At 44.1% G+C, this 27,281-nt stretch overlaps 1 protein-coding gene across 2 annotated transcripts in view; it reads left to right on the top strand.

Moving 5' to 3' along the window:
- LOC141581641 (uncharacterized) overlaps positions 1-8,386 on the top strand; it is a 208,671-nt gene extending 200,285 nt beyond the window's left edge. For both annotated transcript variants that reach the window (XM_074387750.1, XM_074387748.1), the window contains one exon: positions 1,987-8,386. In XM_074387750.1, the coding sequence (XP_074243851.1) occupies positions 1,987-2,058 (72 nt within the window). In that variant the 3' untranslated portion in view covers positions 2,059-8,386. The remainder of the gene's footprint in view (positions 1-1,986) is intronic.
- Positions 8,387-27,281: the final 18,895 nt, after the last annotated feature.

Below are 27,281 nucleotides of genomic sequence, written 5' to 3'. Positions count from 1 at the left end.
ATCAAGCAACAAATGTCTGTTGACAGACTTAATGAGAGTAAAAGGTGTAAGCCTCCAGTTTTTAAGAGAATCTTGGATGTTTATGAAAAAAGACAGGAGGATGTGGGCAGATAACTGCTGCTGGGGAAGGACATGGTGCTGCATCAGAAGGTTTCACGTAAGCATTTGTTACATGTGAGAGATTCTGAATTTTTCTGGGGGTGTCTCTGTGGAGACACAGAGAGAAGACCAAGACAGAGATGGAAGTGATGTGCCTACATGCCAAGGTACACCAAGGATTGCCAGGAGCCTCCAGAAGTCAGAGGAGGCCTGGAACAGTGCCTCCCTCAGAGCCTTCAGAAGGAACCAACCTCCAACACCCCGATTTCAGATGTTTGGCCTCCAAAACTATGACAGAGTAAGTTTCTGCTGTTTTAAGCCACTAAGTTTGAAGAAATCTGTGACAGTAGCCCTAGCAAACTCAGACCGATCTTGCCTAGAGATTGAAGAAATGTCTGGTTTAATGATTCCCGAGGGATGTGGATTTTTTATGACCCCTAATGGATTTAATTAAAAATTTTGGCAGCTATTTATTGAAGATCTATTATGGACTAGTCTGTATTCTCTTGCTGCTTTTAATCAAATGGAAGCCATAAACCAACAACCATGCTAGTGAATCACTAATTGCAATGGAGATGCGTGCTCTGAAGGAAAGGAACGGGCTCTCAGAGAGCAGACAGTGGAGGAGGCCAATGCTGAGTGAAGAGTCAGCAGGAGTTCTCTGAGGAAGTCACTGCGAATGAGAGGCTTCAGGGAGGGCTGGCCTGTAGCCCTTTTCTTTTTGCTAGTCACTGCATGGGCTGGGGGTGCTTTTCCGGTCAAAGTGAATGCACCTTTCTGTGCTTTGAGTATTATGATGTCAGCTTCCCGCTACCACGGTGATTTACTAAACAGAGTTTGGGATTTCCTAATCAAAGTAATAGGCAACGGAAAGCGGGTTCATTCTTTCAACCAGTAGATCCAGTCCTCTGCATCTGCCTCTTCCTCAATGGTCACTGTTTTCCTGGGATATTCAGAGATGGGATGGGGAGGGGGAAAGGGGTTCCACATTCAAGAAAATTTTAGAAAAAGTATCTGTCTTAGTCCTTTTGTGGTGCTCTAAAACAGTTGTCCCCAAACTTTTTACACAGGGGGCCAGTTCACTGTCCCTCAGACTGTTGGAGGGCCGCCACATACTGTGCTCCTCTCACTGACCTCCAATGAAAGAGGTGCCCCTTCCTGAAGTGCGGCGGGGGGCCGGATAAATGGCCTCAGGGGGCCACACATGGCCTGCGGGCCATAGTTTGGGGACACCTGCTCTAAAGGAATACCTCAAGCTGGGTAATTTATAAAGAAAAGCGGTGTATTTGGCTCACGGTTCTTCAGGATGTACAAGAAGCATGATGTCAGCATCCGCTTTTGGTGAGGGCTGCAGGACGCTTCCACTCATGACAGAAGGCAAGCAGAGCTGGCATGCAGAGATGGCATGGTGGAAAGCAAGGCAGGGGAGGGAGGTGCCAGACTTTTTAACAAATAGAGCTCATGGGAACTAAGAGCAAGGACACACTCAGTCCCACAAGGTAAGCACCAAGCCATTCATGAAGGATCCACCCCCAGGACCCAAACACCTCCTTTTAGGCCCCCCTCCAACACTGCAGATCAAATTTCAACATGAGATTAGGAGGAGACAAACATCCAAATGATATCAGTATCTTAAACAAAAAGAGATGGTTTCTTTTCCACAGGGCTTCCTGTCATTTCTAATACGCTGATTTACACTGTGCGTCTCCACATGGGTGATGTCATCCACAACTTTCCCGAGATCTTTGGACCCAGAATCTTTTTATCACAGAGCAGTTCATGGAACGGGCATCTTGTGAAACGCATTTCGAGGAACTTGGTAGCAGAGCCACCGTGGACTTGTACACATGATTGACTTAATTTTTTTTTTTCTTCTCTTTCATCCAGGCTGCCTTCCAGCAACCCTCAGAACAGAGTTGGACATTCCATCCCTGGGAGATCCTGTCCCAGGATATCTAGACCCCTAAGTTGGTCCTCATTGGAACATGAGGGGATGCAGTCACATCTGCAATTGAAAGACATCATGTAGGGGGTACATGTGAAAGGAAAGCTCCAAGAAGGACCAGGGCAGAGGGCTCCCCTACAATTCTCTGATGTTCATTACTTTGTACACCCTTCGCCATATAGACACACTTGCCAGTAGAGAGTTTCAAAGTCATTAATAGAAACAAAAGTAATAAGTAAGATCTGATGTGACTCAACATTCTGTTCACATAAGAGAAACTAACCTCCAGGCGGAATGACCTGGGACTGATGTCTGGGTTCTGTTATCAAAAGCCTCTCGGCATTGCTTTGCTGCATTCTGGAATATACAATTACAAGCACTAAAGTTAAAGAAGCGAAAAATATTAATTAAACAATCCCATAACTATAACATTAGACACACAATATTATACATCCTGAGTTCACGTCAGTTCTCAAAACAGTCTTTTAACTATCCTCATTTCTGTACACACTTCACCACTGGTTCACTTTCACGCTGACAAGTCACCTGACTTCCTTGCACGCATTTTCTCCATTTTCAGACAGGATTAAAAAACAACTTTAATGCTGTTGTATGTTCAAGGAAGCTAATCGCAAAGTGCTGTGAATTCTTTGTATGAATAGTACTGTGCAGAAACAAGCCAGTATAAAAACAAAACTAAACCAAAGAAGCATTAGCCAACTCAGGAGTCCCCCTAAAATTCAAGAGATTATTGCAACTTATCGCATTAAAGTTTGGACAACATGTCCTCAGAGAAAACATGCTACTTGTTTAAGGCTAGTTTGGCATAGGAGGAAAGGTATGGATTTAAGGTTTAAATCTTGGATTTGCAACTGATGCTTACACAAAATTATGTGACTCTGGGCAACTCGTTCTTATGAAATGGAGATAAAGACAGCCAGCTTGCAGGGTATTTGTAAGAAATACAGAGAAACATGCAGAATGCTTAGAACATAGCAGATGCCCAAGAAATACAGGCTATTATACATCCTTTATGTTTTCCGCATCCTATTTGCAGGCTAATCCTGCTCCACTCCGCCACCCCATTAACTCAAGACGTGATATTGATGAAGAAGTCAGCAGAGCAGCCAAGGTCATCAGAAGCTGCCCGTTAGCCTTTGCCCTCTGCATGGTTCATTAATTCAGTCATTCATTCATTTAGCAAGTATTTCTTAAGCTTCTGCCACATGCCAGGCACTGGAGCTGATTCCCTGTAGCTTTTCAGCATTACCAGTATCCACTGCTAACTGGATCCACTTGACCCCTCGGGTTCTCCTTTCTTCCCCGGTTCCAGTGAAGAAACCCTGAACCTCCTGCAGTCTACCCTGGACAGTTATGCAAACTGGGCATTAAACAACTCACGGAGCAGCATCCACATGACAGTTCTTCCTTCTTACTGATCCTCCCTACCTACATCCACCTAGGGAATCTTTCTGAGGTTATGCTAAGCATAATTAATACAGTAAAATCCAAGAATTAGATTGGAGACCAAGTGAGGGGAGTAAAGGCTTATTCCCCTCATTCAGGACAGCATCTGGCTAGGAAGTCATGGGCCTTGTTAACATTATTAATCACTATCATGCCAACACAATTGTATTTTTATTTGATTCGCAAGGAAATGTTGTAGAAAAATGTTGTCTCCATTTTACCAATGAAGAAACAAGATCCAGAGGAGTTAAACCATTTGACTGTGGTCACAAAGCCAGTGGGTGTCTAGACTAGAACCAAAATTCAGTTCTCCTGATCCCCAGGTCTGTTTCCTCATAGGCTGGTGGCCCAGCCGTACTGTCCAATAGAATTATGTATGATGATGGAATGTTCCAGATCTGCACCAGCTAATGTAGTAGGCACCAGCTCAATGTGCCTATGGAGTACTTGAAATGTCACTAGTGTAACCAAGTGCTAACATTTTTTTTTTATTTTACGTAATTTTAATGAATTTAAATTTATTTATTTTTTGAGACCGAGTCTCGCTCTGTCACCTAGGGTGGAGTGCAGTGGCACAATCTCAGCTCACTGCAACCTCTCCCTCCCAGGTTCAAGCAATTTTCTGTCTCAGCCTCCCAAGCAGCTGGAATTACAGGTACCCACAACCACGCCTGGCTAATTTTTTTTGTATTTTTCAGTAGAGATGGGAGTTTCACCATGTTGGCCAGGCTGTTCTTGAACTCTTGACATTGTGATCCGCCCACCTCGGCTACCGTGAGCCACCGTGCCTGGCTATGAATTTAAATTTAAATAGCTGCATGTGACTAGTGGCTACCATATTGGATAATGCAAATAGAGCTTTACTGCTAAACCTAAGCTACACAGAGAGGGCTTCTGGGCCAGTCACCCCGACTTTCTGTAGATACTTTCCCCCAGAGCCAACCCTTCTTCATCCCAAGCCCCAGGCCCATGTGTAGCCATTTGTAAATAATCACTGAGTGGTCCCAGAAAACTTGAAGAGGGAGCTAACTCTAGATTGGGTCAGAGCCCATGGGAAGCCCTATAGGGTCTGTTGAAGGCTAGGACAAAGGACAAGCCCACTCAGAGACACTTTCACCTCTACGGAGTCTCAATTTTCCCTATCAGCCCCAGTACCTCCAGGTCATGGCTTGGAAGGCAACAGCAAATTTGTCACCATGAAGCCATTATCAAGCTCAGAACTTAATTAGCTGACCAGCCACCTCCCTGGGTCCTAATGGAGCAGACCCTAGGAATGGGAGACAGTCTTTGAGAGAGAAAGGAAAAGAGACATGGCATTGCCTAAAACAGAAGTACAGATGAGAGGCCCCCAGTGGAGGCCAGTCCAGGGTCTTATTTTATTTGGCCAATACTAACTGTGAAAAAAAAAATGTTTAAATTCACTGGATCTCCAAAATTTAAACACAATGAAAATCTCATATAAACTCATTTCCCCGCTCCTGGAACCTTGGGCTGTCTAGTAATACCCAGTTCCATTAGCATCAACAGTATTAATCTAATAGAGCAGTAACAGCGGCTATGTTGAGAGGGTGAGGAGCTGTCTATTTCCACACAGCCTCCCACTGTTGCCCTATAACATCTCTCTTTACTCACTTGTCTGACCTGACTTGCATCTGCAGGCATTTGGGGCTGTCATCCTAGCATCGGGGGGCAGACTTGGGCAAGGTGTCTCTGTGAGGGGCTAGGATAACAGCACAGAGCTACCTTGGTGTCTGGAGGCCCAGGATGCGCTGTAGGGGAGAGGGTAGAGAAGAGGGGAGCTGAAATGGAGTGAGGGATGGAGGGAGAGAACTGGAACACACTAAAATGCGATGGGACCAGCTCTGTACTCCACCTCCTACCTTACTTGCACTGATAACTGCCAGATGTTTCTTGGAACATCTTGATCTCCAACCCCCAAACCGTTTTCTTGTACTTTCTTCCAGCACTTAGAACAATGCCAACCACACAGAAAGAACTCAAGAAATGTGAGTTGTTAACAATAAAATGCACTCGATTCAGAATGCCTCCATCAGACTCCTCCGGCTATTGCTTCAACCTGTCACTCTCGCCACTGAGTGCTTCTGTGTTCTCCCTCCTTCTTAAGCTCACACTGAATCTCTGCTGTCATGTCCCACTGAGACGGGTTTCTTAATTCCAGGCCTCCACCCAAGTGGCTGGCTGACCCAGCCAAATGCTGGCACAACATGGGATGCGATTCACTTGCTGTCTCTCAGCATGGTCCTGGAAGCTGAGTCAAAACTATTATCCAAACCATAGCCTGGCATATGGCTTTCACATTTTTTCTTTCCTTCCTTTTGTCATTAAGTCTGTTCACTTGAGATTTTCTCCATGCCAGTGAGGCAGAGAGGAGGGAATCGGGGAAGGTCCCTAGACCATAAGGTCCTTGAAAAGAAGAACTGCATTTTTTCTTCTTTGGTACCCCTGGCATCTAGCAGGGTTCGTGGCACAGAGGTGGGGTTCTCATGTGAACACAAGTGTGAACAGAAGAAACAATTTGATTAACACAGGCAAGCAGAAGAGAAAGAACCCCTAGACTAAGGATGGATCCACTACAGAGGCTCAAAGCACAGCTGTGTATTTTCCTACCTGTGTTAGTTAATTCACTAATCTGAGCCTCTCTTTTCTGATCTGCAAAAAATAATTAATAATATAAATGCTGCTTTTGATTGGTACAATCTTTAGGCAGTCAGACGACGCTTGGCTACAAAAAAGCATAAAAATTTTAAGAATAATGACTCCGTGACAGCAATCCTAGAAGCGAATTTTAAGGAACGAATTCAGCAGCAGCAAACCCATTCTGTGCATGAAGTTTATTCAGAATTCTATTTAACAGCAAAATACCCAACATTAGCTAACTATCCACACTGGAACACACTGGAAATGATTAGTCACGAATACTGTTTAAACACAATGGGCTGTTTTTCAACAATAAAAATGAATGTTTATGAAGACTAAACACAAACTCTCTCATCCACAGAGCCGCTAGAGTGTTCCCTGAAGAGCCAAATCTGTTCCTGTTGGTATCCTCATCAAAGTTACTCAATGATTAAAATGTAGTAGGCAGGGCATGGTGGCTCATGCCTGCAATCCTAGTATTTTAAGGGGGTTAAGGTGGGAGGTTTGCTTGAGGTCAAAAGTTCAAGACCAGCCTGGGTGTAACATAGCAAGACCCTGTCTCTATAAAAAATAAAATCGATTAAATTAGCCAGGTATGGTGGTACTCACCTGCAGTTCTAGCTATTTACGTGGCTAAGGTGGGAGGATTTCTTGAGCCCAGGAGTTTGAGGCTGCAGTGAACTACAGTTGTGCCACTGCACTCCAGCCTAGGTGACAGAGCAATACTATGTCTGAAAAAAAAAAAAAGTTAAAAGTGGGATTGCTGGGTCATATGGTAAGTATATGAACATATGTATGAAACTGCCAAACTGTTTTCCAAAGTGGATGTATGACTTCGTTTTCCCGGTAGCAGTGTATGAGAGCCCAGCTTCCTCCCCATGCTTACCAGCATTTATTATGGTCAGTCTTTGGAATTGTAGCCATGCTAATAGGTGTGTACTAGTCTCCCATTGTAGTTTTCATCTGCATTTCTTGATGACTAATGACGTTGGACATCTTTTCATGTGTTTATTGGATATTTGTATAGTTATTTGCCCAAGAGAAATAAAAACTCATGGCAAAAGGGTTTCACATCCACATACCAAAAATAATTTGTACATGAATGATCAGAGAAACTTTAGCATAGTCCAAAACTGGAATCCCCAATATCCCTCAACAGATGAATGGATAAACCAGTTGTGATGTACAACAGACTACTACTCAGCAATAAAAACGAATGAACTTCTGATACACCCAACAACATCGATCAATTTCCAAAAGCAGCCCGATATAAATGAGAACATACTGTACGATTCTATTGATATGAAACTCTAGCATAAGCAGAATTAATCTATTGTGACTGAAAGCAGGTAAGTGGTTGCCCGGAGTTGGGAGTTAGAGAAAGTGTTACCTAGAAAGGAGCTCAAGAAATTTTGGAGAGAGGGATGTTTTATATCTTATTTCAGACAATAGCCACACAGGTAAATGTGTCTCTCAAAACTCATCAAGCTGCACACTTAAGTGCATTTTATTGCATGGAAAAAAAAAACTCAGTGAAGTTGATACCCTTTCTATCTCTCTGACTTTTTCTTTCTAGACCTCCACCTGTTTTGCTCCAGTCATAATCTAATGCCTGTTCCCTCCCCATCATCACACTTTCTCTTGTCTCCATATCTTTATAAATGCAATTCCTGGCCGGACGCGGTGGCTCACGCCTGTAATCCCAGCACTTTGGGAGGCCGAGGAGGGTGGATCTAGACCATCTTGGCCAACATGGTGAAACCCCATCTCTACTAAAAATGCAAAAAATTAGCCGGACGTGGTGGCACATGCCTATAATCCCAGCTACTTGGGAGGCTGAGACAGGAGAATTGCTTGAACCCAGGAGGCGGAGGTTGCGGTGAGCCGAGAATGCGCCATTGCACTCCAGCCTGGGCAACAAGAGCAAAACTCCGTCTCAAAAAATAAAATAAAATAAAATAAAAAATAAATGCAATTCCTACTTCCTGGAATCTGAATCCTGCCTCCTTGTAATTTGACTCCCTCCTACTCATCCTTCAAGATCAACTCAAGATTGCCTGGGCTTTTCCACGAGGCTGGATCCAGCACCTCTCTTGTGTGTCCTCAGACCATCCTGTATAGACCTCTAATCTGAGGTTTTCACACTCTAGTATCAAAGTTAATATTCTTGCTTAGGCTTAGAGCATCTTGAAGCCAAGGTCTGTCTATGTTCTTAATTCCTAGCACAAAGTTTGTCACATGTTGCTTAGTATGTGTTGAATGGATAGATGAACGGCTGACTGACTGAATGAATGAACAAATGCCCTGTCTACTCAGAAGGATGTGACAAGAATCAAGTAGTATAAGGGTGTGACTCCCTACACTCTATTATTTGAGTATTTGATTTGGTCCCATAATAGAGTGGTGTGGCCAAGACTATGCCCTCTGAACCTCCACCTCTATACCCAGGTACAGCCAGTAAAGAGAAACTTTGCCAATTCCTATCTTGGAATCACAATGACAAATCCCTCAAGATGGCAGGAGCTTCTGAGCACCTTGAGAGGCAATCAAGAGAAGCTTGTCTCCGCTGACTCACCACATTGCCAGGTGGTGGCTGCATACCCTCTGTGAAGTATCACACCTCAAACCACAGCTCTGCAATCCTACGGTACCTTTTACCATCCCATATAGTATTTGTTAATTGAATTCTGTAATCTAATTGCATTTGCATTTCTTTTTTTTTTTTTTGTCTTTGTTTTTGTTTATTTATTTATTTATTTATTTATTTTTTGTTACCCAGGCTGGAGTGCAATGGCGCGATCTCGGCTCACCGCAACCTCTGCCTCCTGGGCTCAGGCAACTCTCCTGCCTCAGCCTCCTAAGTAGCTGGGATTACAGGCTCGCGCCACCACGCCCAGCTAGTTTTTTGTATTTTTAGTAGAGACGGGGTTTCACCATGTTGACCAGGATGGTCTCGATCTCTCGACCTCGTGATCCACCCGCCTCGGCCTCCCAAAGTGCTGGGATTACAGGCTTGAGCCACCGCGCCCGGCTGCATTTGCATTTCTAAGCACACTTGTTGTTATTGAATGTACACTCTTTAGCTCCTGAAGATCTGACAAGTAAATGTCACCCATGTCTGTCCAGGCAGATATGAGGTACCACTGCCCTCACTCCCAGACACTCCTCTGGCCATTACTTAACCACGTGGACTTGGAGTAGCCACTTTTCATGATTACGATCCATTTTCTTCATCCTTGTTGGAGCTCTCACAAGAATTAGCAGGAACTCTGCAAACTGTTCTCCCTGTCACTACCTCACCACTTCACCGACAGGTCTCCAGCCTCCAGTTCCACCCTATCAATGCCACCGCTGGCACTGCCCACTGGATCCATCCAGTGACACCACCTGCATGCCATTTTCTTGAATGAAAAGAGTGAAGGCATCTTCTATCCTATCATCATTCCTTGACCTTCACCTGCTTTGGTTTTTAAAGTGTTTTCTCTCCTGCAAGAGCTGGAGTTCATTAGAGAGCCATCCAGCCTCCAATCTCACAGCTGGCCACCGAAGGTCTTTTTTACTGTCTGCCACTGAAGGTTAATCTGGTCAAATAATTTTCAGTGAAGAACATTCAACAAGTCAGTGCTCAAAGGCAAGTGGGTGAATCTTTGGAGGAGAGACTGGGGAAGACCAATGAGAGGGGAGAATTAATGGTTAAATCTACAGTAGGGTTTCAAATTCTTTTTTCAAGTTTATGGGAAGGATTCCTCTGTTAATTCATTTATTCATTCTTACAATCTGGTGAGACCTATGGCCTCCCAGAAAATAGCTAAATCAGCCTCTTCTCTAATGTGGACCCAGGGTTCTGACTCTATCAGGGACCCCAGGGTCCCTCAACACCACCCCAGGGCTTACCCTGGAGAGTAATGCTTTCCCGGCATTCACATCCACCGAGAGCTTAAATATGGTTCTTCTGGGAGAGGGCCAGGAGGCGGAATGGCCATTATCAGCAATCTGCTGTCTGCAGAGTCTGAGCCATGTGAACAAACAACCTCACACACTACGAGTTGGGAGAGAAGGGATTGGAATGTTCACTTCTATTTTCCTAAAATATCCAGTGAACCATGAACCTAAACTCTACACCTGAGGCAAACTGGGAGTTGCTATTTTAACAAAGCACAGCTTAGAAAACAATCCACACATGTTCTGTGACTTGGGCCAGCCCCAGAGAGATTCCCGGCAGCATTACATGGGTGACTAATTTTCAAGTTAAAATCAACAAGGGTTTTCCAAACACAGCCTCTCTGAGGGTGAAGGATACGCTATTCACCTGTCTGCCACCGCTCACTTCAATATGCTTTGCCATGTGGGATCTGAGACGAATCTTTTCCTGGGAGTTTTAAGTATCTTTCCATAGGGCTTTTAAGATACTTATAAGTACTGTTGTCTGATCTAGGCTCACTCCATTTAGTCTACTGGCATATCTCTTACACGAGAGGACAAGAAAGTGAAGTGAGACAGGAAACGCACCCAGTTATTTGGCAGACATCTGTGGAACTTCTCCCTCTGTGCAGAGCCACTGGGGAATACCAAGATGACTCAGCCATAGTTGAAGGAGGGCAGATAAATAAAACAAATCATTAAACTAATGTAGTCAAATGCCGAATAAGGTTTGTACCAAGGGCTGTAGGAACACAAAGAAGTGATAATTAATTTTGTCAGAGACAGTCAAGGAAGCCTTTGTAGAGAGTGACCTCTGAGTTGTACCTTAACCGCTGTGTTGGAAAACTCAGATGAGAGAAAAAAAGGAAAGGAATGGTGTTGAAGGCAGAGGGCACAGCAGATGCAAAGGTGTGGAAGCTTGAAAGCCCCTGAGAACTTTGCTGTGTCTGGGCCACAGGTAACACGGGAGCAAACAGGGCAGGCATGAGGCTGATACTGTGGGTTGGGTCAGATATGAAGGCGTGTACTCACATTAAAGGTCCAGGCTTAATTCACTGGGCAATTGAGAAACAACAGAGGACTTGGAGCATAGGTGTGAAACAGCAGATTTTAGAAAGACAAATGGGCAGATAGTCACTGTGTTTCAGGCTTTAGTGATTCCTCACTTGGCCCATGGTACAAGCCTCATGTCACACTTTGCCTGCTGCCTTGTGTATCTGCTGAGCTAAGGTATTTTTAGTATGCTTATGTTAAAAGGGTCATTATTCCCACTGTACAATTGGCGAAAGAGAATCTCAGGGAGCTTAAAAGTAACACCCTCTGGTAAAACCAAGATTCACACCAAAGTCACACACGGTCAAGCCTGCATTTCATTATACTGAATTAGAAGATAATAACAATGAGAAAGAAAAAGATGGTGATTTGTCGCCCCAGCTGCACATTTGTATCTCCTAGGGAGCTTCTTTAAAATCATGTTGCCCAGGCCTCACCCTAGACTAATGAAGCCAGTATATTCAGGAGTGGAACCCAGGTATCAGAATTTGCTTAAAGCTCCTCAGATGACTTCAGTGTGCAGCCACGTTTGAGAACCACTAAGAGATGTTGCAAAGGAAGACTCAGTAATAGTTGGCTAGCAAATGGGAAGACTTGAGAGAGGAGGGAAGAGGTGATTTAAGATTTTTAACTTGGATGAAGCCAGAAAAAGATGTGAGTGGGGGAATGAGAAATTTATTCTCATAGTCATTTACTTTACTATCATAGTGTGACATCCAGGTGGAAATATCCAAGAGATGCCTTGACAAAGTGAAACGGCGGCTTCAGAGGAGTCAAGACTATGTCAAGCTCATTACCTCACCTGGCGCTGTGCTGGGGCCACCTCACACCAGCTCCAGGGAGGCAACTATTAAATGTCCTGAAGTTTTGCAAGCCAGTTGTTAACACAGCCACTACAAAAAATTAAATCAAAAGAATGAAATGAATTAAATAAATTATATGTTTGAAAAAGTAAGAAATTCTCCAAACTCATTGCGTCTCATTACTACATTTAGTATTGCCTGTGCTCTTGGAGTTGTTTGTGTATACTTCATCTGAGTGGTGGAAAACCAATATAATGGTAGCTTAATGCGGAACACCTTTCCCAACTCTGCGGTCACTCATGTTGATAGCTTGAAATGATCACGAAAATTGGCAAATACTACAGAATAGGGCCCCCACCATCCCCTGCAAAGAGCCAGTTGTTAAAACATTTACCAGCACACCATTCCGGAAACTACATTGGGGCTATGCAGAGATGCCAACACATGAGTATGCATGGGAAACCTCATCAAGATAAAACAAAGAGACTAAAAGACAAGTTAAACTTCACAGATGGGAGTGGCGAATGGTGTAAAGAGAGAAAAAAAGACTCCACAGATGGGGGAAAAAAACTGATGCTAGAAACAGTTTTCCCCTTGACTAATATTTCCCAAAACACAAGGTTTTTGCACTACTCAGGTCCTTTGGGATTGCTACTATTCCAAATAAATCTGTTTTATTTAGCTCCATGAATAAGGCCCTTCTAGCCAGAGAAGATATATTTTATATGCACGCATAAAAATACTCTGTGTTTATGTAACACTTTCCTTTTAAGGAGCTCACAGCAATTACACATGCTCTCTTTATTCCTATGAACACCCTGGGGAGGTAGCTAGGTGGTAGAGGAAATAGGAAGGAATGAAAAAAAAAAGAGTTGAATTAGCAATCATGGGCCTTGCCTCAGTACCATAAACAAGCTTTTCCTCCCAGCACAGGAAAGCCTAACTTCAGGACTATAAAGTGTCTTGCTCAAGAAGGTTCTAGAATTGGACTCCATCACTGGCATTTTTCCATTGACATGGCCCAGAGGCAGGGAAAACCTCCCATTATCTCTCTTCTCTTCTCATTTCCTTGCTATTTTGGCTTTAGCCCCTAACTTGGGCCAGAGCTGGAGTTTGCAGTCCAAGCCCGTCTGACTCCACACCCTCTGGGAGGTCACCAAAGGGCCAGCAGCAGGAAAGGAGACGGGCCTGCCAAGGAGCAGCAGGGACCGATGTTAGGGCTTGTTCCCATGTGACTCCAGTAGTCCCTGATGACCATTCCTGGGCTCCTCGCCAGTGACACCACTGTCCCCTCTGCACCTGCTGCATTGTCCTCCTGGGGATCCAAATGGCCTCTCTGACTGTCCCTGGCACTCTCCTCTGAGGCTCTGGACAATTTCAGTCGGTCCTTTGGAATCCAAGTGAGTCTAACTCTGATGCTTGTCCTCCCCACTCACCCAGGATTTGTCTGTGCTGTAGAGCAGAAGGTACATGGCTGCTGATAAGGAAAGCTGGGCGAAAGAATTAACTGTGTGTGTGTGTGTGTGTGTGTGTGTGTGTGTGTGTGTGTACATATGCATGCTGTGCATATATGTATGTCAGAAACAGTCAAACAGAAAGGCAGGAACAGAGGCAGAAAACAGAGAAAACAAACAGGCAGAAAACGAGAAAACAAAGTAACAGAGGCAGAAAAACAGAGGCCAAGAGTTACAGAGGCTATGAGAATTCCTGAACCAAGACATTCTCTTATTCACAGTTGTTTTGTTTCTAAGAATTTCATTGTTTGTTTTTAATTGCTGGAAGGGTAGATTTTCAAGTGAAAAATACCCTGGGCTCCATCCAAGCCGGCCCCATGCGTTGTGTGGTTGTGTGCCCCCTGGACAACTTCTCTGAAGGCAACCCTCAGGGGGATACCATAGCAAACAGCACTGCCTTCAGGAGCATTGTCTCTGGCCAAATATTGATGTTGGATTTTTCTATTTGGTCACTTTGCAGGCCCTGGGCCTCACTCAGCCACGCTAGTGTTCCCCAGCTCACCTGTGTTATAGCTTGTACCTGTATTGGGGGGTCCCCAAGCTCTTGTACCACGCCCAGGAAGAATGAAGACACACTGTACATTAAAGGATGAAGAGGGCAGAGAAGAATTATATTGAGTGATGAAAACGGCTTTCAGCAGAGAGGAGACGTGGGGTTGGTCCCCCTACCTGAAGGCAGGAGTATTCCCCATGTGGCTGGGCTGGGGCCTTTTGTGGACATAGGGTTTTACGGACTCAGAATGGGGAGCGTGTGCTGATTGGTTTGTGAGTATGAACAAAAGGTTAAAGCGAAGATATCACTCAAAGGTGGGCACAACAGTATAGAAAACCAATTAGGAAAGGGTAGGTATAGGTGAAATAGGTGAAGGGTGAGGACCAATCAGAGGAAAGCATACCAAACAGGAAGATAAGTTCTCAATCCGGTCCGAGGATTTAACTTGTAGCTTGGCTTTCAGACTTTAAATTCTTCGGCTTAGAGGTGGGGTTTCATCAGGGACCTGCCCCTATCTGCCTGGGCATTTGACTGCCTGCTGTCGCTATCAATATCACTGCATACTCTGTCAGATCCAGCCAAGTCTGAAGGAGACTTACCCCGACTCCCACCTCCAATCTCAACGTGACTTCTTAATTGCCACAAAATGGCCTCAGGTGTCCTGCTGGTTGGCTCCCACCTGGGCTCTCCTCAGCAAGTGGGGGAGTTCTGAGGTGCTTCCTAAAGGCCCTGAGACTGAGCTGGAGCGACTTTGAAGCAGTCAGGGAGCCAAACTAGACATCAAAAACAAGCAAGTCAATTAAGTGGAAAGTCACTCCCTTGGGAGGCAGAAGACAGGCTGTAATCTTCCTAATCCCATCTAACTTCAGTGGATCAGTGTGCTCTTGGGTGAGATGCCAGAGTGTGAATAGTCAGAGACATTCACTCAACAATCAATTACTGAGCCCTACTAAATGTCAAGGACTGCCCTGGGCACTGAGGATTCAGTGGCTATAAAGACAAAAAGCAAAACAGCCAACATGAACCAGGCATAGTGGACTTACAGGAGATGCTCTCTGATGTCCCTTCTCATCTAAGATTCTCTAAATAATTCCTAAGTGGCAGGAGGGCTTCTCCCTATATCTCCCCAGCTAATGAATTCAGCCCCTACTGAGTAAGAGATCGCTTGTTGTCTTTACATTTGAGTTCTCAAACTTAACTACTTTGCACTTGCAGTGTGGGTGTCTGAAATGGTAATTGAGTCTCCTCGCCCCAGCCCCTGGAGAGAGGTAAGCCTTGCAACATCTGCCACAATTTAAAACACTTACTTAGGGGTCTGTTTGCTCAGGGCACCCTATGCACTAAGTCAAAGAGGCACAGCCCAGCTGTCCAGAAGCTTCCAGAAACCCTGGAACTTGCCCACACAAAAGACAAACAAGCAGCTGAGCAAATTCTGATAGAATGGTACTGTCAAGCAAATAAAGGGAATGTAAATGAAGAGCTGGTGAAGAAGCCACCCTTTGAGAAGATGGAGGTGAGAGGGGAAGGAGAGGAGTCAGCATAGGCCAGGCAACGGAGTGCGGGTAATCACTTGCTCTGTCTCTCTCCATCAGATCGGGGTTGCCAGGGTCTTTGAATGGCAGAGAAAGGAGAGTGGAGAGAACTGGGATGGGGGGACACAGGGCCCTGACCCTCAGTGGCTGCTCCCCAAAGGCATTAATTATGACATAACTGCAAAGTAGCAAAACCAAAATAAAACCTCCCCGGGACTTCACTCACCCAACGACCAGGCTCTTTCACCAAGCCCTCCCAGGTCCCACCCCCCCCCCCCCGCTTTTACATCTTATGTAAGGAGCCTTCTATTGTGCTAATATCAAGGAAAAAATGACTAAGGGTGAGTGTGCAACTAAGGCAAAGAAAGACGGAAGAGAACCTGCAAGGCCTGCCCCCACCCCCAAGTTTCTTGGCTCACTCCCTGATTCCGTCAGTTCGCAGGCTCTGACATAAAAGGCAGGAAGCTACACACGCTAAACAAAGCTCCTTAGATGTCAGGAAATTAACCTGGGAAATTGGAGCCAAGAGAGATTAAAGTTCAAAAACCACTATGGCGTTACATCAAAAGCTGTTTTCTGCGTACCCCGGGCTTGGCTCTGCCAAACTGCACTTCCCAAAAAACCTGGCCACAGGGCTGGCACGCCTGTGTGGTGTGCATTTTCCCTGCCGCAAGACTGAATCCTCGCTCAGATCTGCAGCTTTGGACTCTTCCTGCCTTCCGAGCTGAAGGCCTGCCTGCCCGCCTTAGGCGAGTCTGCCTTGAAAACAGCAGCCTGCCACCTGGCTTCCTTCTACGGGACGAAGATCGCACATTTAACCTCGGAGCTCCAACGAGTGGCTCCAGGGAAAGGAAGAAAGCCCTTAAAAGGAGGGAGAGCCCTGCTTGCTTCAGCTGCACTCATACTTAAAAAGGAGGAGGAGGTGAGGCAGCCTGGGATCCCTGACCCTCCCAGCTAAGAAAACAAACCGCCTTGTGGAAGGCGAAAGGGTCAGACCAGAACAAACCAGAGAATTGTGAGAATCATTATTTTTGTCCGCAGCAATAATTCTATCTCTTTGAGCCTCAGTTTCATTATCCTTACAACGGCCGGTAGCTTCTAGCTAAGATGTCCTTGAACAATCTGAACATTTAAATGGAATGGAATTGTCAGGGGGCTTTGTACCACACCATCTCATTGTATCTCCAGCAGAGAGTGCCAACCCCATTTTACAAAGGGGAAAACGGAGGCCCCGTGTCACATGTCTGGTAGACAGAGAGCCCTGAACTGGCGACTCCGGGTGCAGTGCTCTAGGAGGGCAACAGGGGAACAACAGCATTGTTCCTAAACTGCATCAAAGGATATTTGCAAGAATAAGCTCAAGTGTTGCTATTCCTTTTTTTTTTTTTTTAATTGGAAAGCAACTGAAGATAAGAGGGGAGCCATTCAGTATGTCGGCCTTTTAGGAAGTGAAACACTGACATATATAAGCCCCACAGTGGCCTCATAAGAGTGCAAAACAAAAATCTCTTCTCAAGTCTATGAAAGTGAAGTTAGTTGTATTAACTGGAGAGGAAAACTATGAGAGAATGTGACTCATTTGTTCCCCACCTATAGTACCTTCAAGAACCTGTCCTATCCCTAATCAGAGTGGTGTGGCCCCCAGAGGCCACATGCTGATGGGGCCACAGTCACCGGCTGGGAGAAAATCAGAGTCACTCTTCCACAGAAATTGTACTGAGACTTAGAGAGCACAGTCAAGGAAACTGAGCCTGAAACCACGCAACCACTGTGTTAGTAAAAGCTCCTCTGAGGAACAGAGTCAATAGGATGTAGTTCATTGTATGTATATACGATCTAAATATGCATCATATATGTGGGGGGGGTAGAGAGATTGAGTTTTTTTATAAAGAATTGATTCACATGCTTATGCAAGCTGGCTACCAAGTCCCAAGATCTGCAGTTGGCAAGCTGGAGACCCAGGAGAGACCTCCCTGAAGTCCAAAGGTAGGAAAAGAGGCAATGGCTGACAGGCCAGGGGAAGCCTCTCTTCCTCAAGGCAGGATCAGCCTTTTTGTTCTATTCAGAGCTTCAACTGATGGGATGAGGCCCACCTACGTTAGGAAGGACCATCTGCTTCACTCAGCCTGCACATTCACATGTTCATCTCATCCAAAAACACCCTCACAGACACATACAGAATAATGTTGACCAACTATCTGGATAACCCGTGGCCCAGTCAAGTTGACACATAAAATTAACCATCGCCATCATATAGAGAGGGGCCAGGTCAGCACAGCCCCAGCAGCAAGGCGAAAGGAGGCAAGACAGAGTGAGGAAGCTGCAGGGTTGCTGGGAAAGCTAGCTTCAAGAGAGGAACATGGGACGTTCTCAGTGAGAAACGGAGATGACAGACAGGGTACTGGAGGCCTGGAGTCCTTCCAGTGCACAAGATTCCCCTTTATACTTCCAGTCCCCAGTTCTAAACCAAACTGCTTCGAGTGGGTTTCTCTTTTGGGTAACTGAACCACCTCTGATTAGAACAAGAACATTCTGGATCTCCTTGAATTTTATTCTCTAACTTTAGTCCCATTCTCTACCCTTACACCAGCCACTTATCAAGCCATAAACTATATTGCGTGTCATGCGCAGCTGCCAGGTTATATACCACATATTCTTTGTTCTTAGATCATTTACATTTATGGTTTTGACTTCTTGCAAACAACCGGTGATTAAAATAAAACATTTCTGTGAGGGATTGGTACAGTATTTTGATCTGTGAGGCTTAGGTTTAATGAATGAGCTACTCAGCTCCTGAGGGCTACCATCCATCTGCCCAGCATCCACATCATCACACCCTTTTTGTTTTCTACTCACTGTTCTTTCCGCATTTCCTGGGAGATGTCAAATGTCAAGAGGTTTTCCTGAATTTGAGAATGTGTGACAGCCCAGGCTGAACCCCTTGCCAAAAGCATAGGTCTACTATACATTGTTACTAACGTAACTTCCAGAAACCTCTGTCTCTTCTACTATGAGTTCTTTGAAGGACATGGCCCATGCCTTATACAATTCTGTGGCCCTTATACCTAGCACACTGTACCTGGGACCTTATAGGTGCACAACACATTTTTGGTTAATTCTCTCAAATAGTTCTCATAAAAAGCCCACCAGGTAGATCACATTATTCCCTATTGCATTAATCTGTTTAACCTAAGTGCTGCTGCAACAACATACAACCCCCAAAATCTCAGTGTTTGCCTCCACAAAGGTTTGTTTCTCACTTATGCCTCAGCTACAGCCCTTGTCTATGCCTTCTTTATTCAGAGACTCAATAACAGAGAGAAATGGAGACAGCAGAACCAGCAATGTCTCTTAAAGCATCTATACAATGGTGGCACAATTCCTCGTACTCACTTTGGCCAGCCAAAGCAAATCTCATAGCCAAGCGTGACGTCAATAGGGCAGGGATATATGTTTCCTTCCCCAGGAGGAGGGAGGGGTGCCAGAAATCACATGGCCACACCTAGTACGACACGACAAGAATGTGTAATCCTCCCCCGGAGAGAGACAGCAAAGTGAGAATGCTAGTCCTCCACAGCACACTGTCTCCTAAAGAAACTGAGGGGAAGCAATCTGCTTGATCAAGTAGCTCATTAGTGGCAGAACCAGCCTTTAAACGTCTTCAGACTCTAGGTTTGAGGATTCCTTCCAGCACACCACAGCTGTTTCCACGTCTCACTCTAGGACAGAAGCACCTGCCCTGATCCATGCTTTCTTCCACTCTCCAGGAATATTCACGTCAAGATGTCCCACTCAAACATTTGGCCCTTGAATGTTTTATTCATAAGGATCATATGTCCAAAGGAATCTAAGCGGGCCAAGTCAGACGAAATTAACAAGCGTAAATTAAGGAATGTAATAGAGCCAACACTGAAGTTCTCAGTAAATGGAGTCATTTAAAACAGTTTTTTAGTTTAACCAGACTGAAGATAGAAAGGGGGTTGGTGGGACCTGAGAGGGACTAGAAGCTGTCACCACCCCCCTGCCTAGGGAGCAGAAGAGAGTTGAAAGACAGCGCTGTCTGCTTTCAGCACTTTAGCGTGGTGTCAGCTGTGTTTCTCTGGCCACTGATCGACTGCATCCTGCAGTAGCTGGAATGAGGGATCTGGGGAGGGCAGGAACTAATGCCCAGGAAAAGCCTGGCACCAATCATTTTAGAAGGGCCTTAACCCCCATGACCTGGTCAGCATTTCCAGAGTTAATTGGTCCCATCATGACGAACAACACCCAATCCCTAACGGGCACCCTGGTTGCCTGTGGTTAATGACTTACTTGTTTGCCTCTCTCTGACCAGCAAGTGGTTTTGTTCAAGGAAAACAAAACAAAACAAAACAAAACAAAAAAACCTGACCACATGCATGTCCTCAAATCTAGAAAAGAAATCGGAATTCACTGTTTTTTTCCGAATCATTTAATTTCCCTTAAGTTGAATAGATGACATGTTTGGCCTACAGACGCTGCGGATTTTGAAAAGTCAAGCACTCTAACGCTTGGCAGCAGAGGCTTTATGGAAATACATACTCCCCACCTCTGCCAATAACATTTTTTAAGGAGATTCGGTTTGATTAAACTATACAAGGTAAATAACGAATCCAACCTGCCCACAATATATCAGGTTGCGTAGTGTGATGAAACACATACCATCCTGAATGTTCTTCCAAAAGAACATGTACAGAAAATGCTGTCCTTCTGCCAGAATAGAGGCTCCTTGCCAACCCCCACCACTCGCCACCCTGAGACCAAACACTCAGCACACTGAAGCTTTCAGGTTGCAGTGACTGCTCCATCTTGCCTTGGGAAACCCTGCATGACCTCTTCTGGCCCTCCTTCAGTATGTGAAGTACAGAGGCAACACCAGGGCATTTTGAAGGGCAAAAGAAGGCTCAGTGGGGCAATTTCCAAGGCACCTTGCTGGTCTCCACTGCTGGTAAGCAATTGGCAGGCTTTCTACAGGGACTTCTCAAAAGACGATCCAGAAGGCAGGCTCAGCATCGCAGCCTGGCTGCAGGCCACAGTGTGGCAGACGCATGTATTCATGGGCATGTCAAATACATCACTTCAATACGAAATTCATAGGCCCAACATTCATCTGCGAGATTCAACACTGGGTAGCTCAAAAGCAAGTCTTCTGAAAGCATCCTACAAAACACCCCAAGGTGCAGTTCCAGAGATACTGTAATTTCACGACTATGCAAGCTCTACTAATAGCACACAGGCAAAGGGATAGAAAAAAGATTATATTAATGCTCAAGGGGGAAAAGCAAGATTATAAAGGACTTTGCAGAGCTATGTTCTGGCAATAAACTGAGAGTAATTTGCAGCCAACCTAGAAAAAAAAATGGATTTACAGCCAAAATTTTCCCTGTTTGGGGCCACAGTATCATTCTGTCATTCTAAGCACATTTATCCTGAACATCCCCCACCACCGGCTGCCCATGTACTGACCACCATGCTGGGATCAACAAAGCTGAATGAGACACAGGACCTGACACTGGGGAGCTGACCATCTAGCAGGGAGGTATGGATGGATGAAGTGCCTTAGGACATCTAAAGATAAAGATCACTCCTCCATACGGGCAAGACCACAGACAGCTTTACGGAGACATTTGAGTAAAGTCCTACAAAGGTGCAGGGATGCAGCCATGTGGAATGGGAAGAAAAGAATTCATCCCCTGTGACCATGAATGTAGATAGAGATGTTGGGGCCTTGTCCAGATCCCCTCTGCCCTGTGGGGTTCCCAGCTCCTGGCTGCTGGAACTTTGGTTTTCCTCTGCCCACAGCTGCTCTCCTTCCCTGGAGGTTTGCCCTCAGCTGACCAGAGTACCTCACGGGGGAGGTTAACCACACCCTGCCTCTAGGCATGGCCAACAGCCAGTGATGGCACAAAAGGCCAGCCCCCTGGCCTCAAGACGGGCAAAATTCTGGAGTGCGTTCATGAAGAGACTACCCCATCCCCGCAGTGGACAGAGCTGAGGCTCGTCTCCACCTGAGACCTGATCTCCGCTGGGTTCCTTCCTGTCTTCTGTCTTGCTCCTCTCACTCCCTAGTAGATATTTCCTGACAACACCTCTTCAGTAAAACACACACATCGAAATCCTAGCCGAGGCTTGCTTCTAGGAGCCCAACATAGACCAGTGGTCCCCTGGCTTTCTCTCACACAGCTCCACATTTACACTAACAAGGAATTCCTGCGGTGGTCTTCTAGCACCTCTGTAAGCCCCCTATGCTACCCCACCCCTACCTCTGTGCTTCATCTGAAACTCTTTCCCCACGTCATGTCTTATTTTTGCTAGAAAAGCTTACCTCCCCACTTACCCATTTCTTTCAAGATCTAACTCAAGTTTAATTATTCTAAGGTTTCCCAAGCTAGACTCTACCCATGCCCCTTACGTGTATATTTTTTAACCACTTAACAGATGTGCCAAAGCATGTATCAATTTTTGTTTTTCAGACAATTAGATCAGAACTTAATCATCCAAATAGATGTTGTCACTTTCAAAATACTCATGCTGGCGGATTAATCACTTCCTTCCATGCAGCCACTGCCCATCATAATTTAGGGATTCCTCTTTGGGGTTTGCCCTCAGCGTATGCATCACCCACTATTGAACATGATAGCCTGTGGCAGTGTCTCGGAGGTTTTAGAGCATCACTCAGAACCATGACTGGTGATTACAGGTTAGCGAGAACACATATATAGATATTTTGTAATTCCTCAATTTACACATCTCCAGCTGTCCCTTGTTGAGTGAAATGCTGCTCTAAATCCAACCAATTCCAGTGATGGCAAATGTTTGCCCTGTGAAAGTGACTTTTCTTTCCTCTTTGAGACATTTGGATCCATGCCTGATGAGTAATGTAGGTATTGATTCATTCATTCAACAAATATTTATTGAACACTTTCCACATGGCAAGCACTGTGCTACAAGTGAGGTTGTAAAATCAAATAAAGCATGGTTTTTACTCACATGGGGCTTAGAGTCTATCTGAGAAAAATTACAAGTCAATTGACGATGTAGTATAGTGCAGTAAATGCTATAGCGAGATACACATGGATCTATGGAGGAGAGGAGTAAAGGGAGGCTGGGGAGCAGGGAAGCTTCTGGAGGCTATGTTTTAAAGGGCAATTCGGAGTTTTCTAGATAAAGAAGTTTGGTGGGGTCGATGATGAGAGGGACTGCTGGTAGGTGGGCATAGATAGAATTCTGAAGCAGCAGAACATTCAAGACATTGCCCATGAAGGGTGGATTTGGCAGGATGAGCATAAACAAGAGAGGTGGTCAGGCTACCAAGAGGCCAAGAAGGGTTTATCTCCAGAGCCACTGGAAAGCCATTGAGAGATCAGACTCGGGTAAAAACCAACCAACCAACCAAACCCATGTAGTGTGACTAACAACTAATGAGTCATTTTAATGTGTGTGCTCAGCACATGTGCCATCCTGATGAATCCTTCAACAGCTTTGTGACAGACACACTACTATCCTCACTTTCCAGAGGAAGAAATAGAGACAAAGAAAGTTTACTAACTTGCCCAAGATCACACAGGTAGTAAGTAGCAGAGTTGGGATTCAAATCCTCAACTCCAAAGCTCAGAATGATCCTCTAAAACAAGTCCAGCAAAGGACATGAACAAATACATAATGTTAAAAGAAAAACTTCAACTGAATTAAATTTAAAGGAGTTTAATTGAGCAATGAACGATTCATTAATCAGGCAGCCCCCAGAATCACAGCCAATTCAAAGACTCAAGGGGTGCCTCGTAGTCAAAACAAATTTATAGACCAAAAAAGGGGAGGTGACATACAGAAATCAAAGGGGAGGTATGGAAACGGCTGGATTGATTACAGCTTTGCCTTATTTGAACACAGTTTGAACCTCAGCAGTGTACAAGTGGTTGAAATATGGCTGCTAGGATTGGCCAAGACTCAGCTGTTGTTATAGGTCCATACTCCTAAGTTAGGTTTTCAATCTTGTCTACCTATTAAATTGGTTGCGGTATGTTCACAAGGACTCAAATATAGAATATATTCTCAGTCCATATTTAGTTTGCTTTAATAGTCATTGAAAAGAGAACTTTAAATTCTGCATAAATTTACAATGTTCAACTTAGGCACAAATCAAAGCATTGGAAAGTAAAGCAATAATATTGAACTACTCTATACCCATTTAACTAACAGAAAACCTTAGTTATCACGTGCAACGCTGTCTACATTACTCAATTGACATCAATACATTGATGGTCATATTGTAAATGGTCATACATCTTTTGGAAAACAATAAAATAATATACACCGAAAGTCATTTGAATGGCCATCCTCTTTTATCTATCTCTAGGAATGTATCTCAAGAAAATATTCCAAAAGGGGACAAAAAGTTTACCATTGCAACATTATCTTGAATAGCGCAAAACAGAAAACAATTTAAACGTAGAGTGGTAGTACAATGGTTTGGTAAATGATCATGCAACAAATCAATGGAATATTATGTAGTCGTTTAATATGATCTCTATAAGGATTATATAACACCATGGGAAAATATTTATAAGAAGTAAACTGTCACGTGAAAAGGTAGAATACAGTACACTACTGATATTCACAAGGAATATAGCCTAGTATCTTGGCAAATTCCCAAATAAGCAGAAACCATTGTAGCATACAATTTTTTCCTTTAAAATGCAATAGCTGAAAATGTTAAGTAACCCCTCAAGACTCTTAAGGCATCTATAAACTTAGGATTTGCTTATAAAGCTATAAAAATTAATTCTGCCAATAAAATAAAGTCTAGATTGCATTATATTGCATCATTAGGCTACTTAATTAAATCTACCTAAATCTGCAAAGAAACAACATCTTGATCGCGTTGTGAGAGTTCCTTGCAAGCTTCATATGAAAGCACAAAAGCCATGTTTAAATGCTGGTCCCGGCAATGATGAGCTGGGCTTGCTTACTGACTGTGTGATCCTTACTTCCTTGCACACCAGCTTTGAAATCTAGCCATTTCCATATCAAAGCTCTTGAAATTACAAATCACTGTGACCATTGAAGTCCCAGGCAAATAATTGAAATTGAGACTGTCAAGTTCAAGAATGCCTTCAGTCTACTTCTATTCATAAGTACACATACATTATGATTACAATGATTTGAAAATGTAGACATACAGCCAAAGCTGTCTAGAAACATAAAAAATAAAGACAATTGTACTTGGGTGAAAGAAATACATATAGTAGTTCTATTTTAAAACATTTTTAAGTATTATATATTTTTTCACAATAAAATTCACACAAACAATTTATTACCCTGTTGTCATATTCTTGTAGGCTGAGCCCCATTGCCTTTAATCCATTGATATTTTACAGTTTGTAATGTATAGTCAGGGCTTTGGGGTTGCAATAAATGGATTAAGGCTAGAGAATTAAGCAAGAACTGGCTATAGAAGTAACCACATTATACTTCTTATCTCTATCCCTTGACATTCAACCAGGGATGCCAAAATCAGTAGTGTCTTTGTACCACATACACTGGTAAGACGCACTAGTACCTTGTGTTCAGTGTGGAACCAAGGCTCATTCGTTCAAATGACAAAACGTGTCTATGATTTCTGTGACCTCGCTGATTGGTTTGACAGGAACCACAAGTTACATCCAGTGGTTTGATTCATGTGACACTAGGAGGCAGGAAAGAAAAGAGAGGCAAAAAGGACAGAAAGAGGGAAGGAATCATTATGTATTCATGCCAACATGTGCTACAAAACAGTTTTCTTCGTCTTCTTTTTCACAGATCTTGAAGTTGTCCTCCAGGTAACATTATGTCACATACATGTGCACCAGAGATGGAGAGAACACACAGAATGGGTGAGAGTAGCTCAGCCCTCACATTAGTATGAAAAATAGTCAGAGGCAGTGTCTGATACTTTTCCAGGGAAGACTCAGTCATACAGGGACACTTAACTGAGAAAATGAATTATATTATTCAGTTTGGGCTGCCATTACAAGATACCATCGACTAGGTGGCTTAAACAACAGAAATGTGTTTTCTCGCAGTTCTGGAGGCTGGAAGTCCACGGTCAAGTTGCTAGCACGGTCAGGTCCTGGTGAGGGCTCTCTTCCTAGCTTGCAGACGGCCACCTTCTCACTGTATCCTCACATGGGTAAAAGAGAGAGAGAGCAAGCTCTCTGATACCGATTCCTCTACGGACACACATCCAATCGGATCAGGGTCACACCCTTAGAACTTCATTGAACCTTAATTGCTTTCTTAGAGGTCCCATGTCCAACTACAGCCACACTGGGAATTAAAGCTTCAACACGAATTTGGCAGGAACACAAACATTCACTCCATAAAATGTATGCTTTCTGTTTTTGCAAGAAGGACTGCAACTATTTAGGTGTATGAATTCTAAAATTTGTAAAAACACATTTTTCTTTACCTAGTATAAATAAAAACTAAATAAGAACACAGAGAAAGAAATTCTAGCATTAAAAAATAAACTGGAAACCGCCTTAAACACCAGTAACAAAGGCTAGCAGAGGTGAGAAACAGCAGAAATTACCATATTTTGCTTGGACCTTGAAAACTGTGAATTCACAGTGAAATCCAATTTTCAAATTTTAATAATGAAACTCTGTAACATCTTTAAACTCTGGGTATATGTATTTTTATTATCAACTTTAAAAATTCAATAAAGAAATGGAGTAAAGGCTCAGGAAAAGAAGAGGGGAGAAAAGAACAGTTACAAATTTGGGGAGTATTAGCACTTCATCCTTTACCAAGCTGTCACTCTATCACTGCAAGGATGAAGGGGGGCGAAAAGCAGTCAGCAGACTAAGATTGCACCCCAGAGAGCTCAGGCTTATACAACCAGCACACTTCCCCCACTAACTGACAAACTCAACTAATAACTACTGAACGTTGCTCATTGGCCAGACACAACCAACCCTTATCCCACTGCACCCTCAGATCTGCCACCTTACGGATGAAGAAATGGAAATGTAAACAAGTTAAGTGACTAAGAACAGAGTGTAATGAGCATCATGGTTGACTCCCTGCCGTTCATGCACATCATGCTAATATAAAGTAATCAGGCTACATGATCCCCAGCCAAGAATGAGTTCAGGAATATTCCTGGGACATATTTCTGCTGGAAGGCTCCCCAGGAAAATTTTCCTTTCCTGAGAGCTGACTTCCCAGCCAGAGACCTTTCTTCTTTGTCTAGCAACAATGTGAATGTTTTCTGCTCCCAAGAAGAATACACCAAGGATGGCAAATGCACAAGGGGGAAAATATGGCAAGGGTCTTTGATGATACCACCGAGCTGCCAACCCCACCAACCCACAGCCAACCCAACTTCTGAACTTTGTGCTATGAGGTAATAAATTTCCTAAGTGTCTGTGCTGCTATGAGTCAGATTCTCCTTCATTTTCATAAAAAGCATCTTGGCTGATACAAAAAGCCAGAATCCAAACCCAGGTCTGTGTGATTACCAAGCACCTACTCATTCCAAGAGTTTTCTAGTTTGTCTCTGGTATGCATAAAGTCCCGAAGGGTTTCCAAGTCAACAGCTGTAGTGATCCTGGAGTCAGACAGACTTGGACTAAATCCCAGATCTGCCCTTAATTAGCTGGGTGATTGTGGGCAAATTACTTTTCCTTTTTATGCCTGTTACCTCATCTGAAAAATGGGAATAATCATGGCACCTGCCACAAAGAGCTGTTTTAAGACCAAAGGACATTTCCACACAGTAGGGGCTCAGTGATCATT

Source organism: Saimiri boliviensis, chromosome 16 (genome assembly GCF_048565385.1).
Source record: "Saimiri boliviensis isolate mSaiBol1 chromosome 16, mSaiBol1.pri, whole genome shotgun sequence".
NCBI lineage: Eukaryota > Metazoa > Chordata > Mammalia > Primates > Cebidae > Saimiri > Saimiri boliviensis.
This window is presented reverse-complemented; position numbering and strand designations above follow the sequence as displayed.